Below are 25332 nucleotides of genomic sequence, written 5' to 3'. Positions count from 1 at the left end.
TCAATCTAATTCGATATAGTTTTTCTTGAGTTTGGTATTTTTTCTGGATTATAGGTAGTTGCTTTTTCTCAAGTTATTAGATACTAATTTGAGATAAATTTTTTATATTTTTCAAGAGTTGCTTTGCTGCTTCGATTTTTTTTCCAATTTGAAACTAATTTTTTTTTTTGCTTTCGTAAGATTGTAAAGTGCTTTTAGTTATTCTACGGTATATTTTTGATTATTTTGATCCTGGGTTTTCTAACTTTCAAGAGCACTTTAGTTAAATTAAAATTGTTCTGTTCTTTTGAACGCTTTCGGTTATTCTAATCAAAACTTGAAATCTTGCGTTTTATAATATGTATGAAAGTTTGGAAATGACAGTCGGCTACCATTTGAGGAAGATAAATTTTATTGCTCTATTATTATTTCCGTAGCTGCTCTTCTAGACATTGAAAAAGCATTCGACAATGTTTGGTATGAAGGTTTGATAGCTATCCAATTTCTGTTTACCTGTTCACATAACAAAAATGATACAAAGGTTCTTGACTGGTCGCACTCTTCAGGTTAACTACTTAAATGCTAAATCTGATAAATCGCCTGTTAAAGTTAATGTACCTCAAGGAAGTGTCTTGGGCCCAATTTAATATAACATTTTCATTTCTGATCTTCCTGATTTAACACTAGGCTATGAGAAATACCTGTTTTTGACGATACAAGCATTTTCGTTCGAGTAAAAATCCTTAAAAATCCTTCGTGTCATATGCAGCCAGCTGCAAAAAAGTTTAGATATAATTTCTTCATACTTGCAGAAATGATTATTTCTCTTAAGATATCAAAAATACAGTTCATTATTTTTCCTTATAAACCAAGAGTTTCATTTCTCAATACCATCAATAATCACGTTTTTCAGATGAACGGAGTGATCCTAAATTGGTCGCACTTTGAAAAAAACATTTCAATGCAATTAGTATTTAAAATGTTTATATCTTTTTACCAACAGACATTCTAGACTTTGTCTAAAAAATAATGTGTTATATAACAAGAAATTATTTGGACCAGCAATAGTATATGCAGTCCTCATTTGGACAAGTTGTTGTGTAACCAGGTAAAAGATGCTTCAATGGATTCAGAACAAGCTTTTGAAAATGATATTGTCCTCCCTGGTTTAGCACGAATGAGCTTCATAGGTTTGTTTATATGGAAACAATAAAAAAATATGTCAAACCAAACTATCATCGAATTCCGACGAAAATCGTTGTAATCCTCAATTACGATTATTTACTAGACCTTATACTACTACGAAGGCAAACGAAGTAAACAAAATTTCACTTTCCTCTTTCACGAATAGTGCTACTAAAATGCTCACGAAAGCTGTCAATATCATAACCATCATCACTTAAACTTGGGGAAAAGGAGTTTGCGCGTAGTAAATTAGGTAATGTCCGCTACACATCCCAACTCGATCTTCCTAGCGAAGAAGATTTCGCGAAAGAGAAAGAATAAAAGCCGGAATATGGTAACATCATCACCGACGAGAATTCGTTCACCTTGGCTCTCTTTCTCCGGTTGTCGAGGCTGGGTACCGTCAATGATGGACACCGCTGGACCACAGTCAAATCCCTCCATTTCGTTAGTCATCCGCGTAGGTTCGGTTCGGTTGGGTGTCGTCATCGCTTTTGGTTGGTGCAACTTTCTAAACTCGCGAGGTGTTACGAGAACGCGCGATCGCTATGCTAATTAGGATGATACCGTTACTGCTTTGGAGCTTCGCAGCGGGCGCCACCGTTGTCGCTGGTGCCGAGGGTCCCGATTTCAGCTTCGGTGACGCGCGCTTTTCGATCGAATACTTTAAGGCATCATACAATGGGTCGAAAAATTGTGCCGTTTCACCTCTGTCGGTTCGTCTGGTGATGGCGGCCTTCCTGCAAGCGGCAGAATCCACCGCCGAAGAAACCCTCGCGCGAGCATTCTATCTCCCGCAGCAAAAAGAGCTGGCCAGTGAAAATGCCGCCAGCTTCTTGAGCGGGGTCAGAGATATGCAGCAACTGCAAATGGTTTATAAAATTCTGAAAAATCCAGATGCCTTCACGGACGAATTTGCGGCTGTCTGGGAGAAAGTGTTCAAAACGCTACCGGAAAATGTTCAATTCTCCGAAAGATCGTCAGTCGGGAACGCCGCTAATGGATTGATAGGTAATTCTGTGAGCGATAATTTGCTCGACGCTCGCTCCGAAATGGCTATTTTGAGCTCAATCTCGCTGAAAGCTTCCTGGGCGGAGAAATTTTCTCCGGCGACGACCGATCGTCAAATATTTACCTTCCGGGATGGCACACAACGCAACGTGCAAATGATGCACAAAACTATCGAGGTGCTGTACAAAGCCGACAGCACTTTCCGTGTCGTTCAGATACCTTACAGCGAGGAGAGTGATTTGTCCATGTGGGTCCTAATTCCCCGAAGGCCTGGCAGTTTCAAATCGTTGATGGGTGCCCTTTCGGACGATCTGCTGGAGGACATTGAAACGACGGCCATGCCAACGGTGGTCGATATTTCTTTGCCACGGTTCGAAATACAAACTACTCATGCTGTGAGAAAGGTCATCGAGAAGCTCGGCTATGGTCAACTGTACTGGGCGAAAGAGTTAAGTTTCTTCAAGGGCAGGAAATCTGCGCTTGGGGAGATCGTAGAAAGCACTCTACTGCAGGTGGATGAGGAAGGTACCGATTCAGCCGCTGTTCAGCGTAAGTGGAAATTAAGTGAATCTGATCGATGATCTGTTGTAATTTCTGTACTTTTTTTGAACAGCTACGCTGGCAAAAGATCGAACGGACAACATCCAGTTCAACGTAAATCAACCATTTATCTTCATTATTAAAAAAATTTCTACCGATACAATCGTTCTGGTTGGTCATTACTCAAACTACGAATAGTGTAATATTTATCAATAAAATATTTATTTCGAAATTCTTCTATTCATTGCAATAACATCACAGAGTGATAAAAATAATAAGTTAATAATAATAATTATAATTATAATTATAAAAATGTGAAGGGTTCTTTCACAAAGTGCCCTGGTTAATTGGGTAATAACTCTATAGGTGAGAAAAATTACCAGCGATAAAAGATAGGAATGACGCACGAATAAAGTGATGATTACACAATAAATGTCTAGCTTCCACTCCTTGCGACAGACTTCATTACTAAAGCTAGAACTGGTTGTATTTAATAAGGTAAAGTAACAGTTCATCATCGATTCAACACGCGACGTCTTTCGCGACAATCCAGAGGATAGTGATATCATAGACAAACAGACGTGCCGCTCGATGACGATTTCATCTACCAGAAAAATAACGATTATTTTGAAATTTCGCTTAGTGGGCAATAATGCCGCTAGTGTCGCTATAAGCAAGCGTGCCTTTTCATTATCAAAGGCAAAAACCATCAGTAATGCCGCTTGTGTTGATTTAAGCAAGCATGCACATTTATTAGTAAAGACAAAAACCGTTTTACGAGAATAAGTTAGTAGGCAATAAGTCCACATGGTGGCGAAGATTTTTCAGGATTTTTGTTCGAATGGGCACGTCTGTTTGTCTGTGGTGAAATCTTCGAGCAGTTACGATTGCAAATAAGCATCGTGGCCGCAGAAAAAAAATTGTCATTGTCATGTCATTGTCATGTCATTGTCATGTCATTGTCATGTCATTGTCATGTCATTGTCATGTCATTGTCATGTCATTGTCATGTCATTGTCATGTCATTGTCATGTCATTGTCATGTCATTGTCATGTCATTGTCATGTCATTGTCATGTCATTGTCATGTCATTGTCATGTCATTGTCATGTCATTGTCATGTCATTGTCATGTCATTGTCATGTCATTGTCATGTCATTGTCATGTCATTGTCATGTCATTGTCATGTCATTGTCATGTCATTGTCATGTCATTGTCATGTCATTGTCATGTCATTGTCATGTCATTGTCATGTCATTGTCATGTCATTGTCATGTCATTGTCATGTCATTGTCATGTCATTGTCATGTCATTGTCATGTCATTGTCATGTCATTGTCATGTCATTGTCATGTCATTGTCATGTCATTGTCATGTCATTGTCATGTCATTGTCATGTCATTGTCATGTCATTGTCATGTCATTGTCATGTCATTGTCATGTCATTGTCATGTCATTGTCATGTCATTGTCATGTCATTGTCATGTCATTGTCATGTCATTGTCATGTCATTGTCATGTCATTGTCATGTCATTGTCATGTCATTGTCATGTCATTGTCATGTCATTGTCATGTCATTGTCATGTCATTGTCATGTCATTGTCATGTCATTGTCATGTCATTGTCATGTCATTGTCATGTCATTGTCATGTCATTGTCATGTCATTGTCATGTCATTGTCATGTCATTGTCATGTCATTGTCATGTCATTGTCATGTCACTGTCATGTCATTGTCATGTCATTGTCATGTCATTGTCATGTCATTGTCATGTCATTGTCATGTCATTGTCATGTCATTGTCATGTCATTGTCATGTCATTGTCATGTCATTGTCATGTCATTGTCATGTCATTGTCATGTCATTGTCATGTCATTGTCATGTCATTGTCATGTCATGTCATTGTCATGTCATGTCATGTCATGTCATGTCATGTCATGTCATGTCATGTCATGTCATTGTCATGTCATTGTCATGTCATTGTCATGTCATTTTCATATCATCGTTTTGTAAGTAGTTACCAAGCTGAAATTACATATTATGTATTCGAAAATACAACATTATTCAACAAAATTAATAGAAAATTGACAAACAAATGCTCCATGCTAAACCGTCACCACAACCCAGTGAATCTGTTTCATTACACCAATTGTGATCGAAAGAACTATCATTGACTTCAAACATCAACTGTTAAATGCCACAACAAATACAGCATCAACAACCCGGCCGCCATCCGCCGCCTTCATAATGAATACATAATCCGACACGGTGTGCCACGGCTTCATGGTGTTAAATAGTTCCTAAAAGAGACAGACAACTGCAAACATTTGTCAAAAATCTCCCTACTTTTCCTGCCGTTTCACGTGCACATGCATCACCCCTGTCTGCCTTCCGCTGACAGAGCAGTCCTACGAGCGACCCCCGACAGTCTATTTTCCCATATACATTTTCGACGGCGTGACAAATGTGAGCAAACATTCCTCTCGAATATGGCAGCCAGACATTGATAAATTCAAATGAGTCCAATCTATGCGCTTCCACCGCCCTAAGTCCAGAACGAGAGAGGACCTTGGACGCAGAAGTGGCATATGAATTCATAAGTGATCTGACGGGAAAGGGACTGCGGTATGCTCTTGTGAAGTACGTTTTAATGATCAAGAATTCGTGTAGCTCCGCTCCCAGTTCGCAACAGGAGTATTGACTGCTTTTGGTACACATCTGTCAAAACTGGGCGTTAATCCGTTGATTTACACTTTACAGTAAATCCTTCTAATTACTACTCACTCGCTGGCTGACGGGCCGGCCCTGAGCAGCTAACTGCAAACAATCGGCGCGCTGCGTTTCCGACACGTGGTCTTACGGACTGACAGTCGAATTGACAGACGGCCCTTCTAAAACCTCCGGCCCACTGCCCTATGGTGACATTTCTCAGCACTGTTTACAGCCGGTCATGTCCCATTCTTCATCTGACTCACGGCAGCAGTCGTTTATCCTGGAGAGAACACGACGATTGAGATACAATTTATCTGACCCCTCTAAGTTGGAGCTGGCTGTCGGCTCCCCAACCCTGCTCGCCCCATCAGGATCGAGTAAAACCCCGATCGTGTTATAATTTATGGGCATATTTTAGGATCAACGAGTAGGACAGGACATGGGAGCGCGCGCGCGAAAGTGCGCCCCGCTGTACATGGAAACAAATGTTTATGAATGAATAAAACCATTAATAAGCAAAACGATCGCACCAACAACGTTTTAACACCGCGCGACTGGCGAGCGAATTCTATCGAGTTTTACATACGTAGACCAGGCGCTGCTTTAGAGCCGACGCGAGTGACGGGGTTCTTGTTTAGCTGTCAGAGCGCAGTTTTGTCAACTTTCGGCTTAGTGGAGTGGACAGTTATTTCCCGAGATTGAAGCCCGCTGGTAAGCGAAGAGTTATGTGCACCTCTTAAGCACGCTGCATGGGAGTGGATTAGAATGACCAGTGCTTTGACAGCTGGCCCACTCACCATGTGCGTGTGTGTGTGTGTGTGTGATTGTCGATTGCCCTCTCTAATGGGTTGTAGTCGGGGATAGAACACGGGGCATGTGGATGCAATTTATAAAAAGTTTGGGCTAAGTATGCTAGTTATTTAAACGTCAAGTATAACAGATGAGAGGTATAACCATATAATCTTATGAGACATACTACCACAAGGTATAACAGACGATAGGCCAAATAGATGCGATGTCAAAATCTGAAACTTTCAACTACGTTTATTACAGTCAAGTCGAACTAACTCGCAGTTCAAATATTTTTTCTCTTACGGAAATCACAGGCGAAAACGAAAAAGTCCTAATACGATTCATAAATGGTTCCAATTTTAGAAGCTCGTTTTTCTATGAGGAATCACATGTAAATAAATTCTAAATTCAGGATGGATTAGCAAACATTAGTCCTAACCATAAGTTGACTTGTAGGGATTAGGAGGCCCTTTTACACTACCATAGCAATAGAGTTTGTCACATTAGGCGGTTTAACCAGAAATTTGTTTAGTTTTGAAATAGAAATCAGATTGAATTTACTCCCTGACATTTTTGAAGCCAAACTGTCTTTCCTACTCTGCGTGTGAATCGTAAGTGATAGTTTATGTATACTTTTCGGTTGGTTAAGAGTCTACATCTGGCGTCAACTTATGAGCCGTTGCGGACCAGAGTGGTCTATGTGCCATCGAGCAAATTGTTCAGGAGAAGCAATTTTCAATAAATCTCTGAATAAAAGTCCGTTCAACGGATTCTTTTAAACAAAATGTTCTAATATAAAGGTTATGAAGTGGGTTAACATTGGGATACATAAAATTAACAGTTTCTTTGCGAAATCGGTGATTTTATCTCACCAATGTACATAGACCACTCTTACTTCATATATATATATATATATATATATATATATATATATATATATATATATATATATATATATATATATATATATATATATATATATATATATATATATATATATATATATATATATATATATATATATATATATATATATATATATATATATATATATATATATATATATATATATATATATATATATATATATATATATATATATATATATATATATATATATATATATATATTCACTGGAATCCTCGAATCGTTAAGGAACAGAGTGGTCTATGTACACAAACCTGGTAAATGACAAAGAAGAAGACGGTAAATCGTATAAAATGGCTAGTGTCACATGTTATATGATACATATAGCATGTCACATGTAAGGGGCCACCCACATACCACGTGGACAGATTTTTAACGATTTTGAACCCCCCCTCCCTCTCCGTGGACAACTGCCCATATAATTTCTAAAAAAATTTGTATGGACCGTGGACATTACCCAACCCCCCCCCCCCCCCCCCCTAAAGCTGTCCACGTGGTATGTGGATGGCCCCTAAGATGTCACGTGTAACACATGTAACACAAGATATTACATATTATATAATATTTTACATGTTACATTTTTCGTGTTACATTACGTGTAACATGTTACATATCACGTGTGACATGTACAAAACAAGTGGAATGTTCCTTATCACATGTAATATGCTACCTGTTACGTGTTACATGATAGTATTACATCGATTTATGTACATAAACCGCTCTGTTCCGAAACAAAACGGCCAGCTTAAAAATTCGATATTTCGAAATTTTCTTAATCTCCCAACTTCAGCTTCTTGAGTAGAAGCGGCTTATGCAAAAAACTTATATTCGAAAAAATGGTCTATAGACCACTCTGTTCCGCAACGGCTCTTATATGCCCTACCTCGCGTCGGTATACTTAACGAGGTAGCATCGTTAGGTCAAGCACAAAAAGGAAAACTTATTAAAACATAGTTTTGGTGTCTACACAACCTCCCATGCGAAGGTCGACTGGATTTTGATTATTCACCGAAAGTTCCCACGACAAGTGTCTGTTGATGTTGACCTATTCAACACGGTGTGAGAGTGTACAGAAAGTCAGTAGTTCCCATCAATGGGCGCTTCCCGCACGTCTGTCATCTTTGCAGCCAATCCTCCGTCTGGCATATGGTCACAGAGACTGACAGGTTCCACTTGACGTCACACTTCAGCTGTTGAACTGGGAATAGTCAAAAACGTGAAGAAAAAAAATGTTAGTGTAAATGCAAATTTGAAAACGATAAATTAGGGCAAAAGCACCTGACCTTTTGTACGGGAACGGCTGCAAGACAGCGGCGCGCGGTAGTGACGATGATCAGGTAGGACAATGTGCAAAGTTGTTCGACAGACCGCGCCGTCGTCGCTGCCGTTTTCAATGCCTTTAGCCACCGAAACGGAACGAGAGGGAAAACAGGAACATGTGCACAGTTGGTTCCGGGGCTGTGCCTGCCTCCTGAGAAAACCGAAGGGGCTGGCAAAGTTTGTTATACGATTCAATGGATAAACAGGTGTATAGTGGTAAATTAATTCGGCAGATCCTATCCTTAGTGTCGGTGTCAAGGGTTGCTAATATGGTTTTACTGCTTCACTATCTACGGTGCGTGTGACAAATCGATTCTCGACCGCTTCCTTCATCATCTAAAAGATTTCTCACAATAAACATAGTAGCCTTCGCTCGAACTAGAGATCAACAAGTATGTGCTTTTACAGGTAGTAACCAGTAGATAGGATTTTTTTTTAAATATCAACGAACGGTGGTCGAAGCTTTCCTAAAGTGTTTTAATCCAAATGTCCTGAATGATTTTTCGAAAAAAGACAGTGAAATGTGTATACATATTTCAGCTTTGCTCAGCGTTTCAGGTAAGTAGAATATAAAAACTTATGTAATTCGATTTTAGATAAATATTCTAAACATTGCAACGATACTTAAATAACATTCTTGGCCATCATCACAATCTGTAGAAGTAGCACCACATGGATCACACAACAGGCGTCGAAATTGTCTTATAGATAAAGATACTATCCGTTCTAATTTAGCCAGAGATGTCCCTATTTCGAAATCTGATTGTGGTTTCCTGATGTTGTTTTTATATTCTAAAACATGACCTGATGTTGGTACTTTTTTTGATTTCACGACACAACGCTCACTGTGAGAGCTTTTTTTCTTTTATTGAATCGCAGTGGGACGAGTAGAGGAAAGGTTGAACCCGTTAGACACCTGACAATTGCTACGTTTAATTTGACAGCTTACGTGTGTTGAATTTTTGAGTAGAAAAAGAAAAGAAATTCGATTTTTTGGTCAAAGTTTAACACATAACGTCATCTAAAGTAAGACAACGATGAGTTTATTATTTTTACCCTTCGTTGTCCTTTTCATTGTTTGTTTCGTATTTCGTTGGAAGAGTTTTATTATTCTTATGGGCGGCTATTGTAATGAAACTATGAATATACATGATAATTGATCATTTAAAAAAACTGTTTCAGTCAAACTGCTGGAGAAGTATGACGAATTAAGTTGAAATAACTCTAATAAATTAGAAAATTAGCGTCTTTACAGAATAATTTCAAATTATTAACAAGAGAAAAATTCAGTTAGCTCTTCTCTATAAATATTACAAAAGTCTAAAAAAATCGCACACCTATTTTAGGCATTCGTAAAATATCTAATAGCCGAACAGCCAGTAGCCAGCGATAGAAACAACGGAGTTTAATTTTATATGCAGAGCACCAGGAAATGTCGATTCACGTCAAATAGAAACCTTCTACTAAAAAGTGTTTTGTAAAAATGATTATATTTCAAATTTGTCTGCACCACCTCTGTCAATCTCACAGCCATGATTTTCCAGCCTCTAGATGCAGGGCCAGATTAAGGTCTTGAGGGCCCAGGGTAGCTATGTTCGGAAGGCCCTCTTTCTTGAGAACATCCGAAAGTAGGAAAATTGTGAGTAATTGTTTTCAAAAGCGTTTATTGTTGTACATTAAAATAGTTGAATTTTTAAAACTTTATCACTTCGTGAAGCACCCCCGTCTGTATTTTGTTTTGAAAAAAAAAAACCTTAATCAAGTCTTCAAAATCTATACGTGGTTTATTCAAACAGACCTTAGCTTGTGTGTGTGTGTGTGTGTGTGAAATGATAAGCAGTAAACCAAACAGTGACGTAACATCTAGGATTATTATTGGCGTAAAAACATATGTGGCTGCAAGTGTCTCAATTCCACATCCTTGGAGGGCTCTGACCAGAAAATTTTGACTTCCTTATCAATCAAGACCCACTATTGTTTCAAGTGTTTTGCCTCCCTTTTTTCAATATTTTTATGATCAGAAACTTTGTATAAACCAGGCTTCGGAAAAAGACTGCGATGTGAAACTATAAACTGACGACTGTCTCTTTTTACTCTAACAGCTTCATCCAAAAACCAATCCATACAGCTAAAGCTTACACAGGCAACATGGCTGTCTTGTTTTGCATCCGACAGCTCATTCTTGCTCATGTATTTTGTTCGTTCAGACATGACAGCCTAGTTTTGTTCATTTTGAGGATGTCCTGCTGGTTTGGCCTGCGCTGTTGACAGCCTGCTGATCGACTGCGGCTGTCATCGATGATATTGAGCTCGCACTTCTTCGTTTCTGAGGCATCCCAGAAGAATCGATTAAAAAAAATTTTTTTTAGCATGTCATTTTCGATTTTGGAATTTTTTCACAGTTGTTCCTCTTTGATAAAGAGGTCATTTTATGACTTCAGATCTTCATGTAGACTCGTGACTGCTGTTCCAAATAGGGTCTATCCAAAATGGTGACTGATAGATGAAAAATTCTATATCAGAATAACGGCTTGTTTAATTGAAATGGTGTCTCCAGCAAATTGTAGGTAATAAAACTGCGGTACTAGAAAATATATTTATACTGTAAAAACCGTTTTCATGTGACAAACTTTCCAAATTGTCACAAAATAATAAATATCTCGAAAAGCACCTCTTTTAAAAATCTAATTTTTTTACAAAAAAAAACATGAAAAACAAAAAAGGGAACCAATTTAGACAGTACAAGTTTATATCAAGTAAATCAAGATTTAGAGAACCAGGAGCTGAGAGGATGAGCAGAGACATGTTTCGCTATTAAACTTGCGCATTTCTTTGCTGAAGACATCATTTCAATCAAACAAGCCGTTTTTTCGATATAGAAATTTTTATCCATCAGTCACCATTTTGGATAGGCCCTTTTGGGACAGAAGTCGCGAGTCTACATGAAGAACTGATATAAAAAATTACCTCTTTATCAAAGAGTAACAACTGTAAAAAGTTTCAGCGGTATCGTGAATGGTCGATCAGGATCGACTTGCGAAGTAGCATGGAATGACTCTTCTCCTTTTTCTTATGCCGATGCCATGATGAACACGAAGCGAACCGTTTCATATATTTTGCCATTGTTGATATTATTCCCCACACGAGAAATGCTACAAGGTGTACATCTCTAGGGTTGTATGAAATGGTGACGTGGGACTAAACACTGTAATAAATACGTTTGTTCAGTGATTTACGTATTTTAATTCTCAGTCTTCGCTACATTTTTTCAGAAATATATTTAATTACACTCGAAAGAACTTCATATACCCTTGGTGATGTTGTGCCTGTAGTGTTTTTTGTGTGCAAACAACATTTAACAATTACAACGAAGTTAAAGCTGAAATAGATTCATTTTTGTTTTTTGTTTCTCAAGTTTGTTTCATTTGCTAACAAAAACATTCACTGTATAACGAAGACAGCTAATATAAGTATATTATTTTATTTGTAAAATAAAAAATAAAAAAATATCTAATCAGTGTTTAGTCAATGTTGAAATGTAAAAAAAAAAATTTTTAATAGATCTTAGGCACTTGCCGGCTCTTACTCTTCTATAAATATATATTACTAGAAACTTACTCGTTCGAGATTATTTCGGTCACGAGTGAATATCGAAGATAAAAATAAATAAAAATAACTTATAACCGTTGCAAAAATGTTCAATTCTTGTTGAGTAATTTATGGTTTTTATGGTAATCATATTCATGAGATAAACTTTCAATCACCATCGGTAGCAGCATTGCAGTTTTGATTGCACCCGAATAGAAGTCATGCCCGCTGCAATGATAGACGACGAGAAACTAGCGGCGCTCTGCTCCACATATACTCTACGGCACTGTTGCTTTTACCAGCATGTTTTCTTTCAAGACATCAGTTTCTTTTACGCTCCAACATCAGGTTTAGAAATTGTTCAAGGCAAGAAGTTGTTTCAAACTTTTCGAAAAACCTTTACCTTCGAGACATCAAATTAGTCTAGGTTAATGAAAACAAACATAAATAGACCTGTTGGGACGGGGAAACTCTGTCAATTTCTTTTTGGATATTGATACAGAGAATATCACAGGGAATGGTTGGTGTCTATTCATGTCGTCTGTGCTGGGAATGCTCGCATGTGATTGGTTCATTGTTCGCGTAAATTTGTTATTGACACATTTTATGAATTTTAACCGCAATGGAAAAATAACGATAACTATCGTATTACAAAATTGTAATCTATCCAAAACATTTTATCTATCCAACAACATATTGGTTATTGTTATCCATCATGAGGTTATGCTGTTATTATTGTTTGAATTCTGACGCAACATTTGTCAGTTTTATTTCCAATTTTACAGAATGCATACCAGTATAGAAAACAAAGACGTAGTCCCACGTCAAAAACCGACGTTCATAAGGAGATGAAAAAAGCAGGGAGAGCCATGCAATACAATGAGAGCCGGTTTAGTTTAAAATTTGCTGTCAGGGAAAGACAGTCATTTTCAGAAACCTGCCAAGGGCTTCTGGATGGTGGAAAGTTGAATACGAAATTTTTCAACAATGTAGTGCTAGTGTACACGAAATTCTTCGTACTTGAACATTGATTAACCTAGACTTCGATTCCATCCTCTTACTAAGCTCTGGTCTTCAGCAAAGTTTTTCGCATCACCTTCTTAACAAGTTTATTGAAAACTGCACACCAAATTTCCGAAAATAAATTCAGTAATCTTCACTGATATTCAACAATAAAAAGCATGTACTGGAAATTCAGCAATTTAAATGTGTACTGGAAATTCAGCAATTCGTTTTGCTTGACCGACATTCAGCAAAATTTTCTTTGATTACTGAATTAACCCTTATTTTACAAAAATGAGTTTGATTCTCATCAAATGTGCCGCCAAAGTCCATCCGATGACCGAGGAATAGGGAACTGCTCCATTATTCATCTCATTAAGCCGATATTCACGAAGAATGCATGGATTAAACACCAAATTTTCACGAAATCATTGAACAAATAAGCGTAATATGCTTACGTACTCTTATGGAATCGTTTAGCATTGTATATTTAGTAGAATTAGCTAGATTTATCCTGAATTTTCTAAAACAAACCATTTTTCACAAAGCTTCCATATCCATCTCAAAACTTGAATCACTGCTCAATTATTCATCTCACGATGCCCCAATATTCATCACACTGTTAATCATGAATGAATCACATTATCATGAATTAACGTAGCCGCAGCCCGTCGTAGTAGTTACCTAGATACCCGCTGCAGTTGTTTACGTGTAAAATTGGTATTCTATGTAACCACTACAGTGCTGTAGATTTATGTCAATTATGTCGGAATAATTCAACATTTACAGTATGATTTTTTCGTATTAACAGAAACTGATTTGGCAACTCTTGATTTTCTTCAACGCAGTGAAAACAGATGAGAATACATACAGTTGACATTTAGGAATTGTAGAAATTCATCTCATATATTTCTGCTAATTCAAACTTGTTTTAGGAAATTTGAGGTGAACATTTCAAATATTAAAATATTCTTAGTGTAGTGAGTGATTTTGTTTAGTGATTAAAATAAAAAGTGGTGATTAATGATGAAAAAACTTTGGTTGGCGGCTGAACGAGTCCCGTTGTAGCCGTATAGAACGATGCGTGGATTTTGTTTTCTGAGGTAGATGATTTAAATAAATGAGTTTTCGAGTGCAGATGCCCGACTATAATATCAAATTTAGTGCTTTTAAGTGAGTTTTTGAGAATTATGCTTTATGAGGAATCTTAAGTGAACTAAGAAGAATCCATTCCATGGATTAGCAGATTGGTTTAAGAAGAAAATATGCGTTTTTTCCTGTTTTCAATTGTGTCTACATGTTGAATGAGATGAATATACGGGCTGAGATGAATAATGGAGCAGTTCCCCTATATTGCATCGCCCCCACTGTACACTGAACTAAAAAAAGATTATTAATTAATTATTCTACTCACCAAATAGTTTCTCCACGTCGCAACGCTCGACTTTCAGGTTCTGCAGCTCTCCCTCGAGCTCCTGATCCACTTTCAAAATAATTTTCTTTCCGACAAATTTTCACACGCAATAAACAAATCGATGACGAACTATTTTTTTTTTTTTCATTTTGACAGCCGCAGTGCGTGTCAGTCGATGACAGATACCGAATATTCAGCAATCGAAGCAATTGCTGAATATTCATTACACTGTTAGATAGCTGAAATTTCAGTAGGAGAAAGGGGGGCAGTTTCGGACGGGGGCAGTTTCGGACAGAGCTTAAAAAAACAAATGGTGCAATTTTCAACCAAGTAAGTTGGCAGCCCTTCCACCAACAGCTACCATATAGTTGACAGCTTTTGTTTTTTTCTTACTTATGAAAACAACACAGTGCCATTTTTCATTCATGTTTGCAACCGTTTTAGCTTGAAGTTGTAAGTATTTCTCTAATTTCTTTGAGAGAGATTTAGAAATTCAAGTACACCACCTTAGTTCGTAACTAATATGTAATGACAACAAAGCCATCGGCAAAGACGGCCTGCCGGGCGAGCTCTACAAACATGGTAAAGTAACGCTTGCTAGAGCACTACACTAGGTCATTTTCAAGACCTGGGAAGAGGAAAAACTGCCGGTAGAGTGGATGGAGGGAGTCGTCTGCCCCATCTATAAAAAGGGCGACAAGCTGGAGTGCTGCAATTATCGTGGCCAGTGGTTAAAATTAACAATTGAGTTTCATAACAATGAAACTCTGCAACTTCTGCGCGTAGTTGATACATGTTGCCATGACCATCCGTTTCACTGCCTGATATACGATATAAACAAAATTGTTCATCGTTACTCGGCGTCTCAAAGTGAACATACAATATGAGAGATAATGAAACGGAAGATTTTCGGATCGGTTCATTTATCAATTCAAACGTAGCAACCGAGGAAGTGAAACTCAAAGATAAAAAAATCAATTTCGCTTGGCGGTGCTGACTTTTTTCAAAATGTTTTTAAAAATATTTATTTCGTTTCTAAACAAACCTAAAATGAGTATCGATAGTGGAAGCTTTTCTTGTGATAATGATGACATCAGAACAAGAAAGCGTAGTGCAGGTATGTTTACTGGTTACAAGTTTTGAACGTTGCAAAAACGTGCTTTAACAATAAAACCCGTGTTTTAGGAAAGCGTACGATACAGGACATTGCGTTACCGTTCATTGCACGTGATGGAAATGCTGGACGATGTCAAATTGATGTCGAAAGCGGATGCAACAATTTCCAAGCGGTTTTGGACGTCGGGAATTTCACACGTCATTTCCGTACTAAGCATCCATTCGAAGCGTTTAAACGCGTCTTACTCAAGGAAGCCTGAATATTTTAGAATACCAATGGTGTTCAATAAATTGAGTTTCATTTAAACTTGTAATTGTAATATATGGTAAAACTTAAATAACAAATATCATTGATGAATTTCGATAAATATTATAAATTATGTTTATTTATTTATTTATTATAATGGTATGATCGCTGCTATGCTTTTTATGTTTAGAGCTGATGTAAGACAGTCGGTTGCAGATTATACGCGCGAATCCCGCTACAGGAGAGACTGTCAGTAGGATCATAGCACTAGCCTTGTAAATTGTCCTGTATATATAACGGTTGGTTGCAAAGTCTGTGTCAAAAAAAAGGTCAAGTTCTGACAGTGGAATGTTGGTATTTAAACTTTGCTTTGCTCTTTGCTGAATCACTTATATTTATTTGTTTTTATTCAGTTGATTATTTATGATATATTTATCTATGAATGTCTATCTAGAAGTTGACATAGCCTATTGCATTTGAGTTCAACGCAATTCTAATATTCAGTACAAGTTACGAACAGTAGTATTCAATTTCAGTTCCGTGAAGGTGAAAATGATTTTCAGTTTCGACATCATACAAACGACAGTGAACTTTGACTAAGGAATGAATACCAACAAATGTGTTCATCGAAAATCAATAGTTTGATCTGTCTAGAGACCGTTGTCATGTTACAATTCATGTTTGTGTATAGAAGAGATATTTGACGTAAAGGTTGCCTTAATATCAGTCTGTTTGAGTTTCTAGGTGGTGATTTTTTTCTGCACTGATCGTGGCATTACACTTGTCAACGCTGCATATAAAATACTCTCCCAAGTTCTATTCCAACGTCTAACACCTTTAACAAGGAGGTTCGTGGGGCAGTACCAGGCGGGTTTTTTCAATCCGATAGATTTTGCAAAAATGTCGTGAGTACAACGTGTCCACGCATCACATTTTTATCGACTTCAAGGCAGCCTATGATACAGTTGATCGAGAACAGCTATGGCAGATCATGCATGAGAACGAGGATATCTTTCCGGATAAACTGACGCGGCTGATCAAGGCTACCATGAACCGTGTGATGTGTTACGTGCGTGTCTCGGGGATGCTCTCGAGTCCCTTCGAGTCATGCCGAGAATTGAGGCAAGGTGATGGACTCTCTTGTTTTCTTTTTAGCATCGCCCTCGAAGGTGTTATACGAAGAGCGGGCATCGACACGAGTGGTACGATTTTTACGAAACGGGTTCAGCTTAACGGCTTCGCTGATGACTTCGACATCATAGCACAAAACTTTGCGACGGTGGAGGAAACCTACATCAGAGTAAAAGCGGGAGCTAATCGTATTGGACTGCTGATCAATGCGTCGAAAACCAAGTATATGAAGGGAAGAGGCTCCAAGGAGAACTATGTCAGCCTCCCATCCCGGATCACCGTAGACGGCGATGAGCTTGAGGTGGTAGACGAGTTCGTGTACTTAGAATCGCTGGTGACCGCTGACAACAACACCAGCAAGGAGATCCGGAGACGTATTCAAGCGGGAAATCGTGCCTACTTTGCACTTCGTAAGACAATGAGATCCAATCAAGTGCGCCGCCGTACAATGTTGAAGCTGTACAAAACACTAGTTAGACCGGTAGTCCTCTATGGGCTAGAGACGACAACACTGCTCTCAGAGGACCTCCACGCCCTTGGAGTTTTCGAACGGAAGGAGCTGCGAACCACCAACGGTGGAGTACAGACTGAAAACGGAGAATGGCGTAGACGCATGAACCATGAATTGCACGCGCTGCTAGGAGAGACCCCCATTGCACATCTGATCAAAGTTAACAGATTGCGATGGGCCGGACACGTTGAAGGATGCCGGACGACAACCCGGTTAGAACGACCCTTTACAGTAACCCCTCCGGCACCAGAAACAGAGGAGCACAGCGTACATGATGGCTTGATCAGATTGAAAGTGACCTACGAGTGATAAGACGCCTGGGAGCATGGCGCCATACAGCCCAGAACCGAGTATAATGAAGACGACTTCTTGACACAGCACGAGCCACCCTGGCTCTAGCCTGCTAGGTAAGGTTAGGTATGTAATGAGAAGACGTGATAACAAGGGGAAACAAAGATCTTATTTATTACATAAAATTAAGATTTGTCTTCGGATGGTGGTGGGGCACATTCGGACATCGTTCACGGGGCACATTCGGACACTTACCAAATTTATATTCGATTGTTGTTTATTAACAAATATCGATTTAGACTGATTCTCAGTCCTAAAAATGGTTCGGAACTACAAAAGGAAAACCGATAGAGCAAGCATCAACGAAAATGGGCTGGTAAGAGTTTCTAACGGAACAATGTCTTTGAGACACGCTTCTGATACCTGCAGAATAAAAAAAAGGACCTTGGTCTGTCGTCTGAAAAATCAAAGAAACTAAAACACGGAAAAATCAGAGAGCTTCTCGTCTAATCAACAACAACAAGTATTTACATTTCTAGAGAAATATTTTATCGGTAGTTCCCATATGAATTATGGATTAACGTACCGTATGCCAAGGCGATTGGAAAATTGTTTCTCAATGTTCTGGAATACTCGAAAAAGGTTCCAGAAAGAGCGTCAGTGAACCAATTTGCTGTTGTTTGACAATCACGAATGCCATTGCACTTTGAACCAATCAAATATTGCCGAGAAAATGGCATAGTTCTTGTATCCTTTCCCTCTCATAGCCAGTTTGTTCGGTTTTTATTTTATGAATTAAATTTGAAATAAAAGGATGAGTTTCGAAATTGGTGAAGCGTTTGATCGCAGTCTCTGCTTATATTGAAGAAAGAGTTGCAAAACACAAAGAAAGACTAGCCTCCCGACCCGGAAAGATGGCGGACAAGTCACAGGTTGGGTGACACAATCTTTTATTTATTTAAAGTTCCAAATTAATAGAAGTAGTTTTTATGGCTATCCAAGCAACTGACAACACTTCCGGTCAAAATTCATATACTTCCAGAACTACTTAGCAATCTTCTTTCAAATCACATCATCCAGAATGTTTTTAATCAAACAAGTTCCAAAGATATTAACAAAATAAGAATACAAATTTTAAGCAAATCAGAGTAAATTTGACTTTATCTGCTGAACTCGAGTTTTGTTTTTAATAGCTCTGAGAGATAAGTGTTTTTCAAGTGAATGTTTCTCAGAAGATTAAATTGGCGAGTTTAAAATATTCGACGAAAAATGCAATTCAATTTTCAAATGTAAAGATGGTGACATATGTGGCTTAAATAGCAGCAGAATCAGCCTATTTTCTGACATTTGTGACAATATTAACATGTCTGAAACGATTTCCAGATCGTTTGATGGCAAAAGCATATCAAGTGAAGAGTAGAGCTGAACAGTGTTTAAATAAATCCCGGAAGCGGATAGTAAATAACAATGAGGTCGACAACAATTGCAATGAAAAACCAAAAATAATGCAAATTAAATCACTCGCAGCACACTTTTGTTTAGATTGTGCTGCTGATGGCACTGTCCAACTTATTACTAACGCCAAGCTAGAAATATTCTCGTCTTCCAATGATCTAATAGACAAATATTGACCGCTTGATGTGTGTAAACCCAGGTAAAGCTTATGCATCATAGGCCAACCAGTGGGCAGAAACTGGTCAAATATTGTCCCACTGATTAGTACATGCGCGTATGGCATAAAGTTGCAACAGCTTTTTTTTTGTCGTATACTGCAATAACGTGTGGCCAAGGAACACAAGTAGCGGATCGTTTGTTCAGAGTAAACATTTCTTCAGTACCGAACGGGAGGCACAAAGGTCACCATCGGGTGTATAAATTCGAGCCACCTCCAATCCGGGTGGACATTCTCAATCATTGCTTTTTATCAAATACTTCCGAATCTGCACGATGTTGAAGCAGAGTTTGGTTTGCGTTGCACTGCTGGCGGTGGCTCTCGGAGCCCCACAGCAACAACAGCGAAATCAGGTTGAAGATCCGAACGGAATTACACTTGTGCGGTACGATTCTCATAACGATAATGAAGCGGGATATAAGTTCACGTAAGTAAAAACTTTTCCAGTACTTGGTTGAGAGTGTCGATTGCTAATCAAATTTTCATACAGATATGAGCAGAACAACAAACAGATTTTTTCGGAAGTAGGCACTCCCAAGGACACTAATGGAGGCACGCGGGTTCTGGCCGTAGAAGGAGCTTACACGTTTGTCGGACCGGACGGCCAAACGCACTGGGTTACCTATCGGGCGGACGAGAACGGATTCCTACCCAAAACAGGAACTGGTAATGTTGGTGGAATTCAGCCTGGACAGGATGCTCCCGTGCCTCACTAATAGCTAGTTGAGAATAAGGTGGCCAATACTAGTCAGAGCTTGGAGATTGATGTAATTTTTCAATAAAAAACTACGTACTAAGAATTGTTCACATGTTTAAAAAAGCTTGAGGAAGAAGAACCCAATGGATGTACGAAGCTTCCTAGAAACAGTGGAAAATGCGTCGAACGTTTGAAAATAACGTATACAAAAGGTCGATTGGCGAAGAAAATCTGCGGGACGCTTCTGGTCGTTACTGAAAAGCCTGAAAGTAAGACAAACCAAAATTAACATTGTATGCATTTTGTGTATTTCTATTTTTTTGGTTACCAGAGGCGGCAGCAGCTCTCACTCCCCGCTCTTGGAACTCAATCGAGACTCCATGCTTCACTCTGTCCAGCACCAATCGCGATTTTTTGAATACCTGAAATACGCTCCACTCGAAGGGCGCATTTAGATGCAGGTTTCGAAAAATAGCATTCACGTTAAGGTGGTTGGAAAAACTAAATCGCGGAAGTTTCACTTGTACTTTTTCTGACTGCATATCACCGAGCAAAGCGACGAATGAGCTTTGGTTCAGGCCCTTGACCATTTGCGTTAAATTTCCGTTCTGTTGCTGGGGCATTATGACCAGCAATGATAGGTCACTTTCGTCTTTGAACGGCAGCACCAGGCCCGTTGCTTTCAACGGTTCGTAAAGACCTGTCTTCAGGAAGTTGTCCGGGAGATTCATCATTTCCGTGTGGTAACGATTGGCTTCATCGCCAGTGTGGAACTGCTCCACCCTCGTTTTATCAACATCGAACGCATATTTCCACTTTCCTTGAAAAGCGACTGCATTCAATAGCAGAAGGCGGATATTGGAGTGCAACTCTCGTGGCAACAAAACTCTTCGAACCATACCGGAGGTAACTTGTTCGACCCATCGGTTGGCAACACCGCTCACAAAGGTAGCATTCAAGTGGGGATATTTCTCGATCGAAGCGTTAAAGTAGCGCGTCCCCGCTAGGAAGGCCGGATTAAATTCATCCGTACCGATGGTAATCACTTTTGTTCCAAAACGAATGTTATCGCTCCGAGATAATGCGGCCAACTGGCGACGGTACGATTCGGATGTTTTCGTCACACTATCCTGCAGATGGAGTTTGCTCCGGAGTTGACGTTGAGTGTACCGATCGTTGACGGCACTGGTCATCAGGGTCATTCCCATACGGACCATGAAAGGAGCCGTGATAAGGTTGTGCCGTTCATCGAAGCTTGCCTGAGTGTGGGTGAGATTTTGAAGTCGATTTAATTTCAAAATATCGGAAGTATACCTTAAAGAAGTCCCATATAAACTGCGTTTCAAACGGCAGGTCACCTCCTTTAGCCGTTACTGCGAATATGAGACAAACTGCGGCAATAATACTCGTTCTGCCAGACCTCATTTTTATGATTTAGGCCAAGCGTTGAAGTGGTTCATATATTTATACATTCGCTTAGAAACGCACATCTGGGCACTTAAAATTAATAATCAACAACAGTGACATTAAACAGGCTTGAAATAGTTCAATTCTACACAAAGCCGTAAGCTGGCATTTTGCTTGGGTGAGGATTTAAAGAAATGGATATTTAAAATCTCGGAATATTTATTTCCGAATATGCACAGATTTTTTATGGCGTTATTTATTTTTTTCAGAAGTGTGTAAATTAACTTTGCTCTTTACGGTGACTGTGTGTAAAACACTACCGCAAAATTGTGTTCAGCAAATATCATTTTACTGCTGAAGTTTTTTGAAGTATATCGCATTATACGCAGACTGTGGAATTTGTGTGATTTTTTTTTTTGCGTTTGAGTAACGCTTTCCGGATAAATTTCAAATAATTCCTTGTGATCTGTCAATACAAGTCTTAATCTGTTTCATTTTAAAATTACGCCGCACAGTGGGACCAAACTGAAAAATGACGGACAAGAATCTTTTTTGACGATTTAGCATATAGGTATCTTCGCAGAAGTGTCCTGACATGCGAATTTAAATATCTAATATGCGAATTTAAATATTTTAAGACCAGGGATAGAAGTTTGAAGAACAAAAAACTCTCGGACGTTAGGAAGGTTGTCTAATTGCAAATACTCACAATTCAATCAGTTTTCAATGGATTTCCTTCATTCTTGCAGTAAACGATTGAAAAATTAGCCACGCGTCTACCAAAATGCGAAAAATTGTGATTCTATGATCTAACTATTGTACTATTCGAAAATGTAGAGCCCTATTTTGAACGGAAATTTTGAGCTGAAAACAAGACCAAAGACCATCTGATATGGGTATTTTTGGAACCGGAATGAAACCCAAGAGCCGGGAATCTACCCCGGATGCCATTTCAAATTCCAAGATGTTGGTGGCCCAAGATGGCCTTTCGAGAGCTTCGACAAACACTGGCTAGAGTGTTTCTGACTTCGTGAAAGCCCTTCGGGAGCCCGCATGTTTACACGTGTTTTCTCATACACTTATTTTATCAAAAATACGTAAGAAAAAAATATTGCAGGTGGTTGTATGCAATGACTACCATCAAGTTATCCAGTATAATACCACTCACTTTATATTAAGATCTCATCGTGGCGACTAATGTTTGTGTGCTTCAGCAAGCCCTCTAAAACCCTCGATTCGCGAGTTAACGAATGGCTCTCCATGTTTTGTCTTGAGCTAGCGGCGGAGAGTAATACGAATTGGCCGGCGTGGTGTGTTGTTAGCAGAGGGGCCACCCGTTCTTTAGAGTGCTGTATTTTCCCCATGCCTGAGTTAAATACCACCTAATATGGGCATTTTTAAAGCCAGAATAATATACAGAGTCCGGTGATCGACTCTAGCCGCTATTTTCAAATTCAAGATGCTAACTTCCGGTTCCTGAAAAAGAAAGACCAAATAGCAAGTTATATGAGTAACGGCTGCTTAAAAAAAGGACAACAATTACCGATTTTTCATGGGTTTACCATTGGTACAAGCATTGACGAAACTACCCATGCAGCGTCAATCATAGCAACCCATGAGTCAGTAGTTAAAATTTGACAACTCTATCAGTCTAATTTCGTAAAGTTGAAGCTACTCTGTTCAGAAGTATCCGCGTTCAAGGAACTTTATCGACGCCAGATACACCCGTTCCGGCATCTATAACTTCATGGCACTATTGGACAACAATCAAAGCATCGAAAAAAAGCCGGTTCCAGACGGCTTACGACCCTGAGTGACAAGAAGCTTCAAAGGATGCTTAGGAGAAAACCCAAGGGGAAAAGTGGCTGCATCCCTGAGTGCGTATGCCGGAAGGTCGGTGCAACCGGCCAAACAGTGAAAAAGTGCTTGGCGAACATGGGCATACATGTGAGAAAGTGGCAACCCCGTCCAATGGTCACGGAGCTGCAGGCAATGGCTGATTAAGATAGTCAAATCGCGACGTGGCCTTGGCGATGGACGACGACCTATCTCACCCTGGAAGGCAACAACAGGCAGGGCACTTCATACTTTACTTCCTCCACGAAAGAATTTGTTTGAAACATCTACCATTCAGCAAACACATTCTTACACAAAAATGTATTTTGTAGTTATTTTCTATGCAATTGCAGTCAAACGAAAGAAAAATTCTGAACAGTTTATATTGATTTGTCAACTCGTTTTTTTTTTTTTCAAATTTTCAAAATTTTTAAATAATTTTAAATTTCCTATAATTCAAAAAAAAAATAATAGAGTAACTAACGGCTTCGTCAGGTGATATGCATTGTGGGCAGGATTCAGTTTACGAAGCTATACTGCTTATATTCCACCCTGAAACTCAACGTATGTTAGCTTACCTTGAACGTTGAAGTTTTTCTGTTCGCATGAATGAATCTCTCCATTAAAAACTCAAACATATTTATTGTTTTTTGACAAAAATTAAACTGCCACTTTCACACATCTAGATATTTCACCCGGCCGAAGAAAACTTTCACGAAACACATCTTCGCCGCTAGCGATATTTGGTTACGATTTTCTCGAGAAATATACATTTATTCTCCCTCAAATAACCTTAGTTCCGTCGTACTAGCGGAAGCACATAACTCATACACTTTAAATACTCGCAGTTAATTGAGGATACGGGATGAATAAAACTTCTAAAATCTAAAACTCTCTTCTAAAACTAAAATTTATTCAACACATCCAACAGGTTGGTTTTGTTCGTTAGCAGACAGCACGGCATGTTGCTGGTGTTTTAGTTGCCAGAACAAAAGGGAACTGTTTTTGTTGCAAAACGTGCCGTATCCTTTTTTGAATAGAGTTTATGACATGTGAAACCATATTTTGATGTTTATTGAATTGCAAAAACTCTTATTGCTATTTGCATATTCCTACACAAAGAAATTACTTTATAAATCAAATAGATATAGTAATCAGATTTAGAGTACACACATATTTTGCGGTAAATTTGGAGCCACTGCACACGCTGCGCACTGCGCAAATATCTCGATCCCTTTTGTTTGCAAACAGTAAGGCTTATACAAATTTCGAATTCTTTTTATGTCCAAGGTTATCAAAGTTAGCAAAGGGGGTGGCAAAAAAAAATAACACAGAGACGAAAAAAAGAAATATCTTTGATCAAAGTTTGCGTGCAAGTTATGACGTTTGTAACTTGCACTCAAATAAATGTTGAAAAATTCACAGTTTTTTATTATTATTATTTGCTTTTTTTGCTTCCCCTTCCAATATTCAAGATTTTTGAAGAGGGGGGTGACATGAAATGAAATGAAAATAAAATTTGTAACGGCCTAAATGACAACATGTATCAATCCCTCGACAATCGTGTGTACAGAAGCGCAGCAAATACATACACAAAAATACAAATATGACATCACTAGTAATCATTTGCACGTACAACTTATGGCGTCAGAATTCTACTTATACTTTGAATGGCGGAATAACGAAGAACGTTTATTTGCAATTCATAGCAATGAAACTAGATGAAACGAGTATAGTTTTACAAGCTTTCTTTCTCTCTCTGCTACTGACGAACTTAACCAAATTCTGACTTCAATGGAAATGGTTTGACCAAAAAGGAACTGTAAGAGTGGCTTTTTCACAATTAAATTTAGAAGCTCCGTTGTACTATTTGTGTCTTTTCTTGATTTTTCCAATAAGATAAAAAGTAAGAAAGTATGCTAGAAAAATAATAGATGAAATTGGGCAGCTTACTAAA

At 38.6% G+C, this 25332-nt stretch overlaps 4 protein-coding genes and 1 long non-coding RNA gene across 6 annotated transcripts in view; 4 read left to right on the top strand and 1 right to left on the bottom strand.

The window, feature by feature from the left end:
• Window positions 1–25332, top strand: part of LOC129720890 (fibrinogen-like protein 1) — a 368457-nt gene that overhangs the window by 233275 nt on the left and 109850 nt on the right. The gene's annotated exons all lie outside the window — the stretch shown is intronic.
• Window positions 1628–2947, top strand: LOC129720889 (antichymotrypsin-2-like). Its single transcript, XM_055672775.1, has 2 exons — window positions 1628–2724; window positions 2789–2947. Exons 1-2 carry the CDS (start codon window positions 1713–1715, stop codon window positions 2911–2913), a joined length of 1137 nt encoding a protein of 378 aa, XP_055528750.1. The 5' UTR covers window positions 1628–1712; the 3' UTR covers window positions 2914–2947.
• LOC129720895 (uncharacterized) lies at window positions 14883–15896 on the top strand. The gene is made up of 3 exons (XR_008727304.1): window positions 14883–14920; window positions 14979–15584; window positions 15653–15896. It is a non-coding gene; the product is annotated as an uncharacterized LOC129720895 (long non-coding RNA).
• Window positions 19654–20235, top strand: LOC129720894 (cuticle protein CP14.6-like). Its single transcript, XM_055672783.1, has 2 exons — window positions 19654–19862; window positions 19926–20235. Exons 1-2 carry the CDS (start codon window positions 19711–19713, stop codon window positions 20149–20151), a joined length of 378 nt encoding a protein of 125 aa, XP_055528758.1. The 5' UTR covers window positions 19654–19710; the 3' UTR covers window positions 20152–20235.
• On the bottom strand, window positions 19886–21562 carry LOC129720886 (uncharacterized). The gene is made up of 3 exons (XM_055672772.1): window positions 21447–21562; window positions 20461–21391; window positions 19886–20395 (listed from the first exon to the last, which is right to left on the bottom strand). The coding sequence occupies exons 1-3, from the start codon at window positions 21555–21557 to the stop codon at window positions 20229–20231; spliced, it is 1209 nt and encodes a 402-aa protein (XP_055528747.1). The 5' UTR covers window positions 21558–21562; the 3' UTR covers window positions 19886–20228.

This window comes from Wyeomyia smithii, chromosome 2, assembly GCF_029784165.1.
Source record: "Wyeomyia smithii strain HCP4-BCI-WySm-NY-G18 chromosome 2, ASM2978416v1, whole genome shotgun sequence".
In the NCBI taxonomy this organism is placed as follows: domain Eukaryota; kingdom Metazoa; phylum Arthropoda; class Insecta; order Diptera; family Culicidae; genus Wyeomyia; species Wyeomyia smithii.
Note: the sequence above shows the minus strand (reverse complement) of the source record. Positions and strands in the feature narration are given on the sequence as shown.

Bases quoted from the DNA above. Each gene is read 5' to 3' on its own strand.
- LOC129720889 (XM_055672775.1), top strand. From the start codon at position 1,713: ATGCTAATTAGGATGATACCGTTACTGCTTTGGAGCTTCGCAGCGGGC. The intron at 2,725-2,788 runs GTAAGTGGAAAT...TTTTTTGAACAG, and splicing joins CGATTCAGCCGCTGTTCAGC to CTACGCTGGCAAAAGATCGA.
- LOC129720894 (XM_055672783.1), top strand. From the start codon at position 19,711: ATGTTGAAGCAGAGTTTGGTTTGCGTTGCACTGCTGGCGGTGGCTCTC. The intron at 19,863-19,925 runs GTAAGTAAAAAC...ATTTTCATACAG, and splicing joins GAAGCGGGATATAAGTTCAC to ATATGAGCAGAACAACAAAC.
- LOC129720886 (XM_055672772.1), bottom strand. From the start codon at position 21,557: ATGAGGTCTGGCAGAACGAGTATTATTGCCGCAGTTTGTCTCATATTC. The intron at 21,392-21,446 runs GTATACTTCCGA...ACCCACACTCAG, and splicing joins TTATATGGGACTTCTTTAAG to GCAAGCTTCGATGAACGGCA. The intron at 20,396-20,460 runs GTAACCAAAAAA...TCTTACTTTCAG, and splicing joins GAGAGCTGCTGCCGCCTCTG to GCTTTTCAGTAACGACCAGA.